The sequence below is a fragment of the Polistes dominula genome, unplaced genomic scaffold (assembly GCF_049000335.1).
Source record: "Polistes dominula isolate Pdom_NZ unplaced genomic scaffold, Pdom_raw_medaka contig_482, whole genome shotgun sequence".
Lineage (NCBI taxonomy): Eukaryota > Metazoa > Arthropoda > Insecta > Hymenoptera > Vespidae > Polistes > Polistes dominula.
Window position 1 is genome coordinate 2067925 of NW_028301016.1, and position 19879 is coordinate 2087803.

At 28.7% G+C, this 19879-nt stretch overlaps 1 protein-coding gene across 1 annotated transcript in view; it reads left to right on the forward strand.

The window, feature by feature from the left end:
- Positions 1-9684, forward strand: part of LOC149032031 (sterile alpha motif domain-containing protein 5-like) — a 135194-nt gene extending 125510 nt beyond the window's left edge. Inside the window, exon 3 of the mRNA XM_089174147.1 lies at positions 9460-9684. Coding sequence (XP_089030273.1) covers positions 9460-9678 — 219 coding nt within the window. The 3' untranslated portion in view covers positions 9679-9684. The remainder of the gene's footprint in view (positions 1-9459) is intronic.
- Positions 9685-19879: the final 10195 nt, after the last annotated feature.

The window sequence follows — 19879 nt, forward strand, 5'->3', positions numbered from 1 at the left end:
ACCAACGAACATACGTACAAATGAACGAACGAGAAAGTGTAAGAGAATGTGTATATATGTGAGAAAGAGAGAAAGATCGAAGATTCGAAGATTCGAAGGTACGGAAAGTGGTTAACCGGTGAAATATCTTTGGCAGGGTGGTCCACGATACGGCACGTAGAAGGTATAAGTAAGACGTGGTTGGTTGGTAAGGGTAGTAAGAGTGGTAAGAGTAAGGGCTGATGCTAGCTAATGCGATTGGTTCGCTTGCTAGAAATTAGAAGGAAGAGAGTATCGCGAAAGCCAGAGAGACGTTCTACGATTTTGGAAGGTTAAAACCCTTTGGGCATGTGCCTGCTTGTCTGCTTCCTTACTGGCTGGCTTTCTACATTACTAGATTCCACGCTAATTACGTAATACTCAAAGACTTATGCCGACAAATAAATCACCTCACTTAAACCGTGACATCGAGAACCTTACCAACTTCTCTCCTCCCTACTTACTTGCCACGTTTTCTCATCGATCTAATACCCCTCTCCCTTCACCTTCAACTCCTCATCCTCATTCACGTTTATTCACCTACACTTTCTTCATCTACTTTTTCTTCTATCATGTTCTCGAATCGGTTGTTTAGTTCGGTTTTGTTCGTAAGACAACTTGACTTTCCCCTCTATCCCTTCTCTCTCTCCTCCACCCCACTTTCATCTTCATTTATTCACCTTCACCTTCTTCATCTACTTTTAATTATACTTTTTATTCAATCATGTTTTTGAATCGGTTTTGTTTGGTTATGTTTGGTTTTGTTCGAAAAAAACCTTCATTGGAAACTGACAATGTTACACCGAACTATTATATTAATAATTTGTTAATAAAACTACAGTTTTACAAGATTTTATTTCAAATTGATCGGCTTACGAATACTTTTTACACCCACTGTATAAAGATGTAAATATGTTTATGGTTTTCTATAGAAAATTTTATATAAAATAAAAAATATATGATCTTGTTTTAAACAAGTATTTATTACTTTGAAATTATGTTGAAACAATTTTGTAATAAAAATAATTGTTTTACTATACTATGTAACTTTCCTATTCTATTATGATAATGTTATATAATGAAACACCGTATAAATAACGCTCAAATATTTTTAAAATAAATGTATATCTTGTTTCAAAAAAATATTTATTACTTGGAAATTTTGTTGAAACAATTTTGTTATGAAAATTATTATTTTACTATATTATAATAAATAATCTCCCTATTCTATTGTAATAATATTATATAATAAGACACCGTATAAATAACGCTCAAATATTTTTAAAATAAATGTATATCTTGTTTCAAAAAAAAATTTATTACTTGGAAATTTTGTTGAAAGAATTTTGTTATGAAAATAATTATTTTACTGTACTACATAACCTCAATATTCTATTATGATAATATTATATAATAAAACACCGTATAAATAACGAAAAAATATTTAAAATTTTCGATTTAAATACCCAACTTTGTATATATATATTTTATTATATTTTGCAAATAATTTTTATTTTTTACATCATGAAAAAATATCATTATATTTATTATTATTTATCATTAGATAAATTATCATTATAAATGTGATCCACGTTATTTTTTCATATTCGCACATTTTGGTTGGTCTCTTTGGTACTTTCCAACAACTTATATCTCTTTTTCGGGGGTAGAGAAGATTTATTGGATTCTCATTGGCCGAACGTGCCTCCGCAGGAGCGCGTCGTTTGATTCGAATACCCGTCGAAGCGAAAACGAGAAGTAGGATTAATCGATTTTCACGAACTCGCTCGATTCTCCGATATATCTCACCCCTTTTTTTTTGCTTCCTCTCTTTTTTTCTTTTTTTAAAATTCTTTTTTAATTCTTTTTTCTCGTCGACGTTTTCTCTCTTAGCGCGCGCAAGCGAGAGATATCGATTATACCAGATATTTAATTTCGTTTCTATACTTTTACTATATATCCTACTCCTCTTACCTTTGTTTCGGGATAAAAACGTTCTACTTTTATTATTTACCCCCCTTTTTAAGTGGACTTTCATCTTCTTCATTTATTTTCATTTATATATCTTTCAGATCTTTTTTTCTAAAAAAAAAAAAAAACAATAATCGTTATCAACGTTTCTTTCATTTATATAAACTCGTACAATTGTCACAGCAACTTTTCTAACTCATATTCTTCACGTTCAAACAAAACAATTTGTAATTTAATATCATAAGTTTTAAGATTTTTTAATTTAAATATGTAATTAAATAATTAGTTAGTTATTAGAGGTTATCTAGGTCTTTAGGTACTGTAAATTTTCAATTGATGGCGCTGTATTACAATTCAATTATTTTGATATTTTCCTAACCTTACTTTTTATATATTTTTGTGGTATTATTTTATTTATGGTTATAATTTACTACATAGCTTAGAGAATTATATTAAATCAACATTTTATAGTAAAGTCACACCAACACGTGGCCGCAGAATCCTAGTATATATATCTTATCTTATATATATACATGTAGAAGAATATTGCATGAAATTAAATAAGTTTTAAGTCTTCTTAATTTAAAGACGTAATTATTTAGAGGTTATCTAGATCTTTAGTTACTATACTTTTTCAATAGAACCCTGGCGCTGTATTACAATTCCATTATTTCGATTTATTCCTAACCTTACTTCTTATATATTTTTCTGTATTTTTATTTTATGTACTCCATTCTAATTGCGGTTATTATTTTGGGTTGATATAATCTATTAAATCCTAGAGAATTTATTAAAAAATCCTAGTATACATATATGTAGAAGACCAAGTATCAAAAGGTGTTAAAAGAAAAAGGAAAAAACAGTATTCAAAACTGATTCGAATGAAAGATGGTAAGAAGATGTTAAAAAGAATAGAAACTGTAACACACATTGACACCCGTTGACTAGCAACATTTCACGTGTCTCTCTTTCTAATGACATAGGACTTAATTGGTGCAGCACTCGACACCCTCGAATTAACGGGGGACCTTCGCCGGTGGTATCGTCATTAATACGATGCATTACCCAGTCTACCCCGGACTCAGACTTCTCTCCACTCCACTTGACTCCACTCGACTCGACTCCTCCCGGCTTGCTTCCTCATCCTCTTCCTCATCCTCTTCCTCATCCTCCTCCTCCATCTTGAGCTTCACCTCATCCTCAGCCTCAGCTTCAGCAGCCTCAGCCTCAGCCTCCAACTACGACTCTCACAGCTCTGCTCAGTTCAGTTCAGCTCAGCTCAGCTCAGCTCAGCTTTGCTTTGCTCGGCTCCCACTTCGTTCCACTTCAACGCACACTGTATATCCACGTCCAACTCGTCCCTGTTCGACGACCCTTCAAGCACCCACCGGCTTCACGTTCCACCGGAAAGGTGTTTCTCTTTCTCTCTTCTTCTTTTTCTTTTTCTTTATCTTTCTATCTATCTTTCTATTCTATCTATCTCTTTTTATGCCTTAGCTTCTTCCTCTTCTTCTTCTTCTTCTTCTTCTTCTTCTTCTCTTCGATAAGGAACCAGTTCGAAGACGTTCAAGTAGGGGGGAATAACCGAATCTATCTTTTACGGCTACGTGAGCTCTCGTTGTCTTTCTAAACAATGCTCCTACTACTACCTCTTTTACTTGAATATTTTAGGGTTGTTGGTTTTGTCAATGATATTCTTATTTTTTCTTCAAAATCATCATCAAACGATATCTTTCATAAACAATTGTAGATTACTCTTTTTAACAGGTTGAATGCCACGCCAATTTTTATTGGGATTGTCCGTGGCGCTACGATGTGGAATATATTTCTATTAATCTAATCATGCCGGTCACCGGTGGCCTCCATGGCGTCACAGCCATGTTAAGTGCCTGTCACCGGTGACCCTTGTAACATTCAACCTGTTAATACATTTTTATTTTTGTTTACAATATTTTTTTTCTCCCCCACCATTTTTTTATTTTGTTTTTAATTTTTGTTCTTTAAATTTGATTTTTGCCTTTTCTTTGATCGGCCAGATTCGAATTAGTTGCCTCTGGCGTACTTTTGAAAATCCAACTACCCCCTTCCTCCTTTATCCCCCTCAGCCATCTACCCATTCTCTATTTCTCTTCGTTTCTACACATTTGGATTTGCGGTGAACCATTGAAACCGCTATCCCATCAAAAATTTTTTTACCCTGCCAAATACAACGGCCAGATTCCGGTATTTAATTATGCTTTTATAACGCAATTAAACGTTTGAAGGGGTAAATTTCTAACGTGACGTTTAATGAGACAGATATTGATACAAAGAAATGTTACAGTCTTAATTAGATATTTTTTAATTATGCTCAAATTGTCTAATATATATGTTAATTATTATTATTTTTTTTTATTATTATTATTATTATTATTTCCTTTTTCTTTCTTTTGAACTTTCTATTCATTGAAAAAGGAGATTCGGGGATAAAAGAATATTTTAATTACTTTCCATATACAATTATCCTTTATAAAAAAGTATTCTAAAGTAATATAAGAACTCTACTATTATTATTACTACTACTACTACTACTACTACTACAACTATTACTATTATTATTATTATTATTATTATTATTATTATTATAATTATACTTCTCGTATTAATTATAGTTCATTGCAAGAAGAAAGTTTAACGAAAGAGATTCGAAGAAGCCAGTGAGACTTTCAAAGAATATATCCCCCATGGTATTAGGGTGTTCGTTATCCACTGTCTTCCCCCCCCCCCCCAAACCTTCCCCTTCTTTTTCCTTTCTTCTTCTTTTGCCCCCACTCCCAACCCCGTTTCTCTTTCGTTTTTCTCATTCGTACGACTTAAGCCACGTGCCTTCTTGCGGATTTTGCTTCGTATGGATCCTGTGGGGTGTTAGGTGAAGGGTTCGTTTCGGAGTCCCACCACGAGGTACAAAACTCGTTCTCGTTTTTAAGACGGAAAGATAGACGAGTGGTAGTGGGTATCCTGCGGTAAGCCGGTGTCCTTTGTCACAGGAAACCGCAGAAAAGTTGCCGGCAGATGAGCTACGAGTTGAAATCAAAATAAAAAAAAGTTAAAAATGAACACCAGGTTGTTCCAAGTCTTTCTCTTTTGTTTTTTTTGTTTTCAATTTAAACGTACGGAAATTCTAAAAATCTGAAGTTGTAGATGAAGGGTCAATCAAATGAGAATTTTTATTTTAAATAGTTGTTGTTTGTTTTATCAGAAAAAATTGGATTCATTTTAATTTTATTTGTTGTTTATAGGAACACATCAGTGATTCAAATTCATGTGATTACAAAAAGATGATATAAATTTTAATATGTTTCTTTTTATTTTTTAATTTTTTTAATTTTTATTGGTAAAAATGTGTTACTATAAATAATTATGCATCGATGATTATAAACAGATTTTTTTTGGTTTAATGTTGTAAGGAAAACTAAGATTTGAAGATAATACAAGACCTTTTTTTTATACGAAATGTATAATAAAATTTATTATAATATTATATATGATAAATTTGCAGCTATTAAAAAATTTAATAAATATAAAATTACGTGTTATTAGTTGTAGAAAAAAAAAAATACTAAAAATTATTATATTTACAATTGCTAGTACAACTTGAACTATTTCATTAATATCTCAATAAATTCTTTAATTTTTTAAATTATTTTTTGTATTGAATAAATGTTTTATTTTAAAAAATAAAGAACTAACAATTTTAATTAATTAAAAAAAAAAAAATTATAAATATCTATCAAACCTCTCCCATAATTTACTGTAAAACCCTATAATGATACACTTACAATCACAATAAAGAAATAGAAAATAAATTATTATATATAAATAGTCATAGTAATTTAAATTATTTTATTAATACTTCAATAAATTCTTTAATTATTTAATTTTTTTTTTCCATTCAATAAGTGTGTAAGTAATTTATTAATCTCATAAAAAATTATTCATCATTGCATTTCAAATCAATAAAACAAAAGTAAAATTCTATCAATAAAATACATCACATAATTTACTGTAAAACCCAATAATGATACACTCTTACTATTACATAGAAAAAAAAAATCAGTAACTAGCGTAACTCTATGGAAAATTTGAAAACAAGAAACTTTCCATAATTCAGTTCTTTTGATACTCAGGAAGAATCGTTTTTGACAACAAAGAGATTGAAGAAGATAACTCACAAGCGAATGATGCGCAAAACATAAAGTGGAATAAGGATAAACGATGTGGCACATGGATAAAGCTGAAGAAGTCTTACCTAAGAAGAGACTGAGAAAGAGAGAAAGAGAATAAGTAAATGAGTGAGTGAGAGAGAAGAGAGAGAGAGAGAGAGAGAGAAGTAAACGACGCCCAAAGACGTTGCGGCCTAGAATTAGGCGAGTTTATTACCGAGAAGGTAGGGAGAGAAGTTGCTTGAAGATAGTGCACTCGCTTGTAACAGAGCAAAAGAGAGAGAGAGAGAGAAAGATAGAAAGTTTCCAAGAGAGAGTGAGAGAGAGAAGAGAGAAGCTTTCGTTATCGCGGATTTGTTCATCCAAGCGACACAAAATCTCTCTACTTGTCCTCCCCCCACTTTTCATCTCTATCTGCACCATCTATCTTCTCTATCTACCCATCTACCTATCTATCTAAGCAATCCTTCTCTGTCTCCCTATATCTATCCATCTCACTCTCTCTTTCCAACACATTTCCACAGCATTTTCCCATCTTTTTCTTTTCCTTTTTTTTTTCTTCTAGTTTTTTTTGTCTCTAGTGTCGAAAGATGAGAGATATCGAAGCAAGAAAGGAAGTCTAGAAGATTGCGGTTTGCTACAGAACGTTGAAATCTTCTTCTTCCCCCACCTCATCTTATCCCATCCACCCCCACCCCCACCCCCCACCTGCAACCTTTCTCTTTTCCTTACTCACTCATTCTCTCTCACAGACTTACTCTGTTTCCTTTTTCTCTTTCCTATCTTGAAGAAGGGGTGAGCGCAAGCGTGGTTTCGATTCACTCCTAAGCTTCCCCAAACAAAGTATAGGGTTGAGTGAGCTCGAAAGGGTGAGGAGAAGGAAGAGGAGGAGGAGAACGAATAGAGGATAACGTTACGGGGGTTGTTCCAGACCGTAAAACTATTCAAGACTCATTGACCTCCCGCCTAACTAACGTTCTACTGAAACTGTGAGATATCCTACCACTACTACTACTACTACTACTACTACTACTACTCGTTATTTCATTCGTGATTTTCAAGGATTACTCGAATATCAACGACACCAAGGACGATGATTATGTTAGTCCTTCCATTTCTATTTTTTTTTAAGGATACAATTATTTGTTTTATTTTTTAATTGTTTATTCACTCGAGATCACTTGAACGCAGTATGTGCAATCATACTAAGCTATTGTCAGTTATTTTAAGTAGTGTTCGTTGAAATAAGACTATTTTTTGATATAAATAATATCTTGAAAGTATAGAAAAACAAAATTTAGAATTGCAAATTGGCAATATAATATAAAAATAAATAAATTTAAATGTTTAACCCATTTGAGACCCACTTGCACACTACGTATGCAATCATACTAAGCTATTATCAGTTATTTTGAATAAAGTATACGTCAAAATAAATCTTTTTGGTGTAAATAATATCTTGAAAGTATAACAAAATAAAATTTGGAATTGTAAACTGGCAATATAATATAAAAATAAATAAATTTAAATGTTTAACCCATTTGAGACCCACTTGCACACTACGTATGCAATCATACTAAGCTATTATCAGTTATTTTGAATAAAGTATACGTTAAAATAAATTTTTTTTTATATAAATGATATTTTCAAAGTATAGAAAAACAAAATTTGCTATTGTAAAGTGGCAATTTAATTAACAAAAAAAATAAATTTTAATGTATAACCCATTCGAGACTCAATTGCACACCGTGTGTGTAATCATACTAAGCAAATATCAGTTATTTTGAGTAAAGTATACGACAAAATAAATTTTTTTTTGTATAAATAATATCTTGAAAGTATAGAAAAACAAAATTAAAAAATATAAAAGATAATAAATAATTAATAAAAAAAGCTGCGTAAATAAAAAAGAGAATTCCCCGATTAACAGATTAAAGCGTTGATTGCAGTGTAGAGTTCTCACACTAAAAATATTGTAATTAGTATTAAATATTAATACTAATGAATTTTTAAATAATACACAATACTTTTATAAAAGTTTCAAAAAAATAATGACGTACAGAAAATGCACAAATAATTTAAATTTAACTTTACTTCCTAACATAATCGAGTAAAACAATGTTGATACACCTTAACCCTAAGAAAAATCTCTGAAAAAAAAAAAACAACAACAAATGATACAAAAATACAATGTCAAATATAACAACCCATTATTTATTACTATTATTTATTTTTTTCAAATAAAGAAAATGTAACAAATATAAATTACAACAGTCAACAACATAAGACTCGTTCAATCTTCACTAAAAGGTCTAAAACGATTCGTCATAGTTTACTTTAAAGCTATAATAATGTTCCTCAACTCGCTCCCCCCCTCTCTCTCTCCATTCTCAAATGAAAAAAATAACATGAATGTATACGTTGAATGGTGCAATATAAAAAAAAAGCACTTTCCAATTCACTACTCTGACAGCTAAAATCCATTGTTTACAGTTAAAACGATAATAATGTATCAGTTACATTGAAACAATGATTGCAACAGTCAAGTCTAAATGACCTGGCATTCGTTGAACGAGAGTTAAACGAATACTTGGATACTCTCTCTCTCTCTCTCTCTCACTTTCTCTTTCTCTCTTCAATACTCGGATATCCGAAGATCCGAGCAATAGTAAGAGCATTAGTACAAATCGATCTCTCTATCTCTTTCTATTCGTTTCACTGACTTTGAGAGAACGTATACATTCATTTTCTCACTTTAGTTCGAGAGTTTCGATAGAAATTGTTTGAATTGTTTATTCTCTATCTCTCTTACTCTTTCTCTTTCTCATTCTCCTTCTCACAATTCCCCCCATTCCTGTACTCCCCCCACTCCTCTACTTCCCCCGCTCTTTTTCTCAACGTTAAAAGGACTTTCACAATCATCGAAAGAATAATTTCCAATCGTATCGTAAATGACGTGTTTAAAATGCACTTTATCGAACACTATTACATAATATCGATTAAAAGACTGACGATAAAAAGATACAAACGAAGAATGTGGGGTTGGGGTGGGGTGGGGTAAAGTGAGAGTGGGAAATGTAGAGGAGTTGAGGGTTGAGTTACGGGACTTGTGGAAAAGAAAGGAAAAAAAATCACGTTGTAATATCGAAAGCTTTGTTTTACGTTATTTATAAAAAAAAAATAAAAAAATAAAAAAAAAAGTGTACGAATATATAAAACGTTGAAGGGGGTAAAACTTTAATGATCTTTTTCAACTCTTTTGTTTCAGGTAAGTAGAGCCCGAACCTGCTGCTGCTGCTGTCCCGTGGCCACAACAGACGTTCCTACGAAGTTTCTAACGCCCTCACACAACAACGGTGTGTTGTTTATATGTATGTGTGTGTGTTTTTTAAAAGCGATAAGCGTAAAGCGCATTTATCGACTTTTAATGAAGAAAAAAAAGGGTACTTTAAATAAGGCTCTTCTTCTCTCTCTTTTCAGGTTTTAACACTTTTTTTTTTTTTTTTTTTGACACTCTTCTCCTTTTTTTTCGTTCGTTCGTTTACTTTTCCCCGTTGTTTTTCCTAGCAGCAGCCATCGCTAAAGAATGATAAAATATTTTTTTCAATAGTTTTTCCCTTTGTTTGCAAATTTTCTCAACTTTTTATATACCAACGCGAGAAGTAATTTATTTGTTTAACGAACAAAAAGTAGAATAAAAGTAAATAACAAAAAAAGGAAGAAACACACAAAAAAATGGAAACAACTTAAAATGGGTGGATTGGGGGTGGAGTTGGTTTGGGAAGGGAAAAATAGATTAAACGAAAAAAAAATCGAATAAAATAAATGGAAAATTCGACAGAATTTCTTAGTACTGGAAAACTGTATATATATATTCATATGTATGCATGTATGTATGAATGTGCATGTGTTGTAAGCAAGCAAGCAAACAAGCTAGCAAGGAAGCAAACCTATACAGGCGAGGAAACAAAAGCGTAATTACATTTGCGAGTTTCCCCGCAAACGGATAAAGGCATCCAAGGTATCTCGCAAACTTTACCACGAAATATTCTCTCACGGTTTTAAAATTCCGTTGTAAGGTTAATGGCAAAGTACGTACATAGTAGGAAGAACTGAAAACGAAAGAGAAATAGACAGAGAGAAAGAAAGAGAGAGAGAGAGAGAACTGGTTGGTAGGGGTGGGGATTGGGGGTGAATTGGGTTGGGTATGGTAGAAGGGATTTTTGCTCTTTCGGCATGTGACCAACGGTGCGAGACTTTTCCTACTTTCAGGTTCGTCCTTCTCTCTCCCTCTCTCTCTCTCTCTCACACTCCCGTTGGTTTTTTCTTCTTCTTTTTATTTTTCTCATTTATTTTTTTATTTTTAACCACTGTTTGAAAATGCTATTACCGTATGAAGTTTCGACGTTAACGAAATCGTGCCAAGTTCAAATAATCGTCTTCAACATTTGAAAAGCACGGACAAGCTTCTTGTTAATTAACAAAATTGAGAAACGAGCAATGCGTATAACGCATTCTGCATAGTTTGGAAACTTTCAATCATCCATCCCTGTTCGATGAAAATTGAAATCAAACTAATTGAACGATTATCAGAATTTGTTATTGAAACGCTGATCTAGGAATTTTACTAACTTGTTTTTAAAATCACGAATATAGAAATTAACTTGTTAGAAGATTTTATTTTTTTAAGTAATTTATACATAAAACAATGTAAAAATCTTTTTTTTATTTTAAATAATTAAAAGTCATTTGAAAATATGTGATTAATGTACGAGAAAGAATAATAACATAAAAACTATTTAAATATTATCAAATACATACAACTCATATTATTCTATATTTAATAATAATTATTTAATAATTGTAATTAATTAATTATTATTACTTATTATTATATTTGATAATAATTATTTAATAATTAGTTAACCTCAAAGAGAGTATATTGTGGTATACAAATAATTATAATATAACCTCCAAGAAAAATAGAACCTAAAAACTACAAAGTTAATAAAAAAAAAAAAAAAAAAAAACTTTATTGAATCGATCGATCGCTTTTACAAAAATAAAAATAAAAAAATGGAAGAACAATGACAATTGCAGTAGTTGGTTATGCATTAAGAATAATCACTCATATTAGCTAACCGCAAAGTGTTTTGTAGATATACAATTAATTATATAACTCCCTAAGAGAAATAGAACCTAAAAACTACAAAGTTAATAAAAAAAAAAAAAACTTTATTGAATCGATCGATCGCTTTTACAAAAATAAAAATAAAAAAATGGAAGAACAATGACAATTGCAGTAGTTGGTTATGCATTAAGAATAATCACTCATATTAGCTAACCGCAAAGTGTTTTGTGATATACAATTAATTATATAACTCCCCAAGAGAAATAGAACCTAAAACTACAAAGTTAATAAAAAAGCAAACTTTATTGAATCGATCGATCGCTTTTACAAAAATAAAAAGAAAAAAAAATAAAGAAAAAAATGGAAGAACGATGACAATTGCAGTAGTTGGTTATGCATTAAGAATAATCACTCATATTAGCTAACCGCAAAGTGTTTTGTGATATACAATTAATTATATAACTCCCCAAGAGAAATAGAACCTAAAAACTACAAAGTTAATAAAAAAAGCAAACTTTATTGAATCCATCGATCGCTTTTACAAAAATAAAAAGAAGAAATAAATGGTAGAATTATGACAATTGCAGTAGTATAGGTTATGCATTAAGAATAATTACTCATATTAACTAAAAAGAACCGAAAAAGAGACAAAGTAAATAAAAAATAATTATTGAATCGATCGATATCACTTTTACAAAAATAAAAAGAAGAACAAAAGAAATGGAAGAGCGATGACAATTGTAGTAGTACAGGTTATGCATTAAGAATAATCACCCATATTAATTAAAAAGAACCGAAAAAGGACAAAGTAAATAAAAAATAAACTTTATTGAATCCACCACTTGGTTCTACAAAAAGAAAAAAGAAAAAATAAAGAAAAAAATGAAAGAACGATGATAATTGAAGTAATATTCTATTATTATCTATTAAATAATAATAACGGATATTAACTAACCTCAAAGTATGTTGCGGTATACAATTAATTATATAACTATAAAAAGAACCGAAAAACGACAAAGTAAATAAAAAATTATTATTGAATCGATCGTTATCACTTTTACAAAAATAAAAAGAAGAACAAAAGAAATGGAAGAACGATGACAATTGTAGTAGTAAAGGTTATCTGTAAAAGGATTAACGAAGCTATGGAGTTTAATTAGTAAACGTACGTGTATGTTCCGAACGATAATCCGAAAATGTTCGCGTTTACCGCGAAAACAATAATTACGACGAAGATTGGCTCTCGCGGTAATGAATATTCTGGCAGATTGGTATCCCGATGCCGAGAGAGAGTGAAAGAGAAAGAGAGAGGGTGAGAGAGAGATTGATAGGATGGTAAGGGATGAAAAGGGGTGAAGTTGGAGAAGGATAGAAATACAGAAGAGAGAGGGTTAAGCAGAGAGGAAGGATGTTGTCCCCCTTCAACGAGTAACGTGGCACACGATCAATAATAATTATGCCAACATCGTCGTTCTACGTCTATGTGCACGCATTTCTCTCCTAGGTTGGATCTACCAGTTATTTCGAGCGTGTGCCCTGTCAACTATGTTGTTTAAAGTACTATTTAAACGAACCAAAAGTCGAAAAAAGAAAAGAAAATGATTCAATTTTTATTCTTAATCGATTTTTGTTGTTTATCAAATTTGAATTATTTCTAAATCAAAAGGTGTGATTTAATCTTTCAATTCCTAGCAATTGTTTTATAAATTAATTAAGTGTTTTTATTTTGAAAACAATTTTTTATAAATTTTTCTTTTTTTTTTATATTTAAATGTAAGACGAAAATTATTTATTTTGTAATAACTGATTAACTCTTATATACGATTTTTAATAGGTTGTGTAGCTAACTTCAGTTTGAATGCAATATTACATACAAAAATCCCGCCAAAATACTAGAGCCATTAAAGACAAACCATACGTCCAATATAGGTTAAGTATTATACTAAAATAATATGTTATTTCATATTATATAATTACAAATATTACTTTCTTTTTTTATATTTAAATGTAACACTAAATGATTTGTCATAATATCTCCGAAATTTTATTGGTAAAGCAATTATTATACGTATTAATATCTTTTTTATATTTAAAGGTAACATGTAAATGATTGGTCGTAATATCTTGGAAATTTTATTGATAAATAAATTATTATATTTTATATTTAATCGTTTATTAGGTAAAAATTAAATATGATTAACCCTAATCTGTCATCATCTAGTTTAATACGATTTTCAATTGGTTGTAGCTAACTTCAATTTGAATACAATATACGTACATAAAAAAATCCCGCCAAAATATGATTGCCATTGAAGACCTACCATACGTATAATATAGGTTAAGTATTATACAAACATAATATATATTATTTCATAATTACAAATATTACATTTCTTTATTGCATAAAACATTTCAAATAATTTTTCATATTTATACGAATCTTATTAACACAATAATGATAAATCAAAACGGACCATTAATTAATTTCCCATTTAGAATCATTAATCTACCTAAATGAATTAATTCAAACGTTGTATTGACAATGAATATAATAGACATTATAAAGAAACAATAGGACGAGAAAATGATGAGGATAATACGACTTAAATTCACAACGAAAAGTGAGTGTAAAGTTTCGTTTCTCTTTGACATACGAAAAAAAGAGAAAGAAAGAAAGAAAGAGAAAGAAATACGAATACGAGGGAAGAAATGTAATCTCATTGCGAAAATTCTCATCCAAAGAGGAGGCACTGACAAATGACTCGTCTGCCCGATTACCGTTGCGATTTTAACGCGAGCTTAATTAGACCCCGGTGCAACATTCCTGACTGATTGACCGAGTCACGTGATGCTGCTCCTTCTTTGTCTCTTTTTATATTCTCATCTTCATCTTCTTCTTTTTTTCTCTCTCATCTTTATCTTTTGTTTGATTTCTTTTTTTTTTCACTTGCTCTTTCTCTTTCTCTCTTTTTTGTGTGCAGGGAATTAATGGGGATTAAACGGGATTTTGTACGGGTTGGTAGGTAAATAGGTCGACTTTTGTATGAATATCTCGTCTTTTCAACGTTTAAAACGATCGTTGTTTCAAAGATTTTTCCTACCTTATGGTATAATCGTCTAAGCCTTGATATTAATCAAAGGAGAGAGTCACCCCCATAAAAAAGTCATTTCTCATCTACGAACGCAACGGGAACCCCTTTTCCATCTAAAGCATCCACCACCACTAACACATCAGGAACAACCTTTATTCTATATTCTCTTCTTTGTCTTCTTCTTCTTACTATTCTGTTCATCTTCATCATATTCTTCTTTCTATTCTGTTCATCCTCATCCTTTTCTTCTTTCTATTTTGTTCATCTTCTTCTACTTCTTTCTATTCTGTTCATCTTCTTCTACTTCTTTCTATTTTGTTCATCTTCATTTTCTTCTTCTTCTTCCCTAGTAGCACAAAATATTGAAAAATATTGAATGCATTTGTATTTAATAATAAAAAATATTGAATGCATATTTGTATTTAATATTAAAAAGAGATTCAATGTCTATTCAATATTTATTCAATATTTTGTGCTACTAGGGTTCTTTCTATTAAGTTCATCTTCTTCATCCTTTTCTTCTTTTTATTCTATTCAATTTCATTTACTTCTTCTTTCTATTCGATTCATCTTCATATTCTTCTTCTTTCTATTTTGTTCATCTTCTTCTACTTCTTTCTATTTTATTCATCTTCATCTTCTTCTTCTTCTCTAGTAGCATAAAATATTGAAAAATATTGAATACATTTGTATTTAATAATAAAAAATATTGAATGCATATTTGTATTTAATATTAAAAAGAGATTCAATGTCTATTCAATATTTATTCAATATTTTGTGCTACTAGGGTTCTTTCTATTAAGTTCATCTTCTTCATCCTTTTCTTCTTTTTATTCTATTCAATTTCATTTACTTCTTCTTTCTATTCGATTCATCTTCATATTCTTCTTCTTTCTATTTTGTTCATCTTCTTCTTACTTCTTTCTATTTTATTCATCTTCATCTTCTTCTTCTTCTCTAGTAGCATAAAATATTGAAAAATATTGAATACATGCATATTTAATATTAAAAAGAGATTCAATGTCTATTCAATATTTATTCAATATTTTGTGCTACTAGGGTTCTTTCTATTCAGTTCATCTTCTTCATCCTTTTCTTCTTTCTAGTCTGTTCATCTTCATCTTCTTCATCTTCTCTAGTAGCACAAAATATTGAAAAATATTGAATACATGCGTATTTAATATTAAAAAGAGATTCAATGTCTATTCAATATTGATTCAATATTTTGTGCTACTAGGGTTCTTTCTATTCAGTTCATCTTCTTCATCCTTTTCTTCTTTCTATTCTATTCATCTTCATCTTCTTCATCTTCTTCTTCTCTTTCTATTCTACTTCTTCCTTCTTCTACTTTTTCTTTCTATTTTGTTCATCTTCTTTTACATCTTCTTTTTCTTCTTTCTACCCTGTTCATCTTCATCTTCTCTCTCTCTCTCTTCTTTCTACTTTTGTTTCTATTCTATTTATCTTCATTTACTTCTTTCTTTTCTTTTTTCTATTCTGTTCGTCTTCTTTGTTTTCTTCTTTTTCTTTTTTCTATTCTGTTCATCTTCTTTGTTTTCTTCTTTTTCTTCTTTCTACCCTGTTCATCTTTACCTTCTTCTTCTTCTTCTACTTTTTCTTTCTACTTTGTTCATCTTCATTTACTTCTTCTTTTTCTTCTTCTTTTTTCTATTCTGTTCATCTTATTCTACTTTTTTTTTCTTCTTGTTCTTTCTATTTTGTTCATTTTCTTCTTCTTCTTCTTCTTTTCATTTCGTTTCGTTCACCTTTTACGAAGCTTTTACCAAACGGTTTCTTCTTCCCCATCGTCCAGCTTTTGTAGATGCCTTGCGTTCGGTTCAAGAAAATTTCCATTACTTGGAGCTCGAAACTTTTTAAACAAGTTTCTCTTAGTTACGAGAAAGTTAATTTGCGTTGCCCGTCCTGGCACGAAGTGATTTAATTACTTAATAATAAACCGAGCTGAAGTAGAATGGGGAAAGAAGGTTTACGATGCCTTACGATATCCAATGAAGGAAAAGAAGTAAAGGATCTTGTTTGATAATAACGAAGATAATAAAAAATAAAAATGTGATAAACAAGGATATACATCATTGATAATAAATAAAAGTATATGTGACATGGGTTTATTTATGAATTAATTATGTTTTTAATACCCCATGTCTGATAAATTTAAAACATGTCACTTTCACTTTACTTGGAGATTAAAAAAAATTTATATATATTTTTATTTTATTAATAATGAATTTAAGTTAAAATCTTTTTATTTATTTTCAAGTAGTGTACATTTCATTTCTATTGTTTAACTCAATTTTTTCTAATAATATACAATATTTTATACAGAATAATATTTTATTTTTACTTTAATGATTTTATATTTCAAAATATTATTATTATTATATATTATACATTATTAATTTTTATTTTATATTTAAAAATAATAAAATTATATATTATACATTTATTAATTTAAATTTTATATTTAATAATATTATTATTATATATTATATATTTATTAATTTTAATTTAATATTTTAAAATATTACTATATATTGTATATTATATATTTATTTATTTGGTTTGTATTTCGATATAATATTAATAAATAATATAATATAAATTTTTATTATATATATATAATCTTTTATAAATATAATAGTAATATAATAATATTATATTATTATACATATTTGTAAATTTTAATATTATAGTATTATATTTGTAATAATATTATAATATTATAGTATTATATTTGGAATAATATTATAGTATAATATTTGTAATAATGTTTTAGTATTATATTGGTAAAATTATTATTATATTTTTATATATCGTGTTATTATTATATATTATATATCTATTAATTTGGTTTGTATTTCGATATAATATTATTAAACAATATAATATAAAATTGTATTATATATATATAGAGAATATTTTACAAATATAAATATGATACATAATAAATAAAAAAATAATAAATATAAATAAATACAATAATAAAATATAATAAAAATACTTTGTAAGTAAAATAATTTTTGAAAAAACTTTGAGTTTAAAGTTTTGAAAATATAAAATATTATAAAATATTACAAAATATTATATTACCTTTTGATTTTTCAATATTAATTAAAATTAATAATAAAATCAATGGTATAAATCAATTTTATATTTGTTCCTAAAAACGTTTTGTAATTTCTTCTCTTAAATAAATTATTACACTTTATCGGTGATAAATATGCTAAAGAGTGCAAAAAAAGAATAACTGATAACTATAGATAGATAGATAGATAGATAGATAGATTGTGTTGATAGATAAGTTAGCTTTTTCATTTTGAGTCCTGCAAAAGAGAAAATCGAATTAGGAAGATAGATAATCGATACTATTTATCTTTTTCTTTTCGCCACCAACGTACGAGCTAATGGCTAAATGCATTTTTAACTTTCTACTTTCCCTATGACTCACGTTATCTATATATCTTTCATCTGTTCCTCATACGTCAGCAAATGTCGTAGAGTGCATCATTGAAAATAAATGATTGCTAAAGACGAAAAAAAGATTTCTATTTATGTTTTACAACTTTATTCAAAATTCAAACAATATTGTTTTGTATTTCAGAAAAAAATCTATTCATCTCAAAATTGTTATTTTTAAAATTATACATAAATACATATATATATATATATTATTAAGATCTCATATTTGGTGAGAATTTTTTATAAGGTGTCTAGCAACTCTATTTTTGTAAACTTGAAAAAAAAAAATAATTGATTTTTTTGACCTACCTTAATATATATATATATACACATTTATGATGCGGAATAATAATTAACAATTTTTAAATTAAATTTTTCTAATTGAAATATTTTAATTAATTTTCTGATGGAATGTCATTTGTTCTTAAGTATATTGAAATTATTTTTATAAATGTTAATTTTCTACGTTTAATTAGATTTGGTTAATTATATAAACATTGCAAATATAATTATGGCAATAATTTTCTAAATGTTCATTTTCTACATTTAATGTATTTCAATTTATTATTATTATTATTATAATTCTATTAATAATTAAATGTTTTAATTATTATTTTAATTTTTAAATATGTGTTTTTTTCTTTATATTTAAATTATTTTGAATGTTAAATAATTTAATGTATTTTTAGTTGTGGCAATTTTTTATGCGTACGATTCAAATTTTATACGTACGATTGTTAATTTTGTACGTTTTATTTATTATATAAACATGTATTATATTTTCTTTTTATTATTTTATTTTTTATTTTTTAATAATAACAAAATAATTTATTATAATTTTAAATTTATTTAAATTAAATTACTTTCAATACTAAATTATTTATTCTATTCTTAACTGTACAAATTTTTGTTTCTTCAAATTTTAAACATAGAATTATTAATATTCTTTACGTTTAATTTTATTATACAAACATTTAATATTTCGTTTAATTATTTTTTACTTGCATGATAATAAAATAATATCAGAGATTAATTATTTTCAACGTTAAATAATTTATTGTATTTTTAGCTGTACAATCTTTTTCTTGTAAATTTTAAACATATGATTTTAATTCTCTATGATTAATCATTGTACAAATTTGATATTTCATTTTTTTTTTGTTATTTATAAAAATAATATTGAGTAATTAGGATTAATAAAAATGTGTAGAATACATTTACTATGTCACTGTGCGAAATATAGCAGAGATATTTTCCTCATATATATATATATATATATATATATATATATATATATATATATATATATATATATATGTAAGATTTATAAAAAATTTAAAAAATATAAGTATTTATTATAAGAGAACAAAATGTTTAATATAATAATAAAGAGATAGAAAAGATAAGAAAAGCAAGTAATAATAGTTGAAACACCTCGAATTACACTTCTTTCACTCACAGGTAGTAGCACCGAATCAAGAAGGCGAAGACCGCATTCTTCGCCGCGCTTATATACACATTCAACTCTACCAATGGTCCCAATCACCTCCGTCAATCATTCTCGAAATCTCCAGACTATTCCTCGACCGATTAAACAAAAGACCTTTTCCTGATTTCCGGTTCGGGAATATTCGAGAGACTCTCGGGGTGCAGCCTCTGCTTTTCTTTTTCTTACTGGACACACTACACTCATATCCATATTGCTGCGCGCACACACACTCATACCGATACGCTGCGCGCATACACACTCATACCGATATCGCTGCATACTCTCACACATCTTCTACATTCATCAATTGTTTTCATGCATACCATACACTCGCACTCTTCGTCTTTCTCTCTACTCTCGCCACTCGGCCGTTCTGACAAACATATCTGTCCTCAGATATATGATTAGCTTTAACCGTTTTCAAGTTACACATTTTTTCCGCCTCTCGAGTCCACGGCTCTTTCATCAGAACCGGCTACAGTCGATGCTATATATAGAT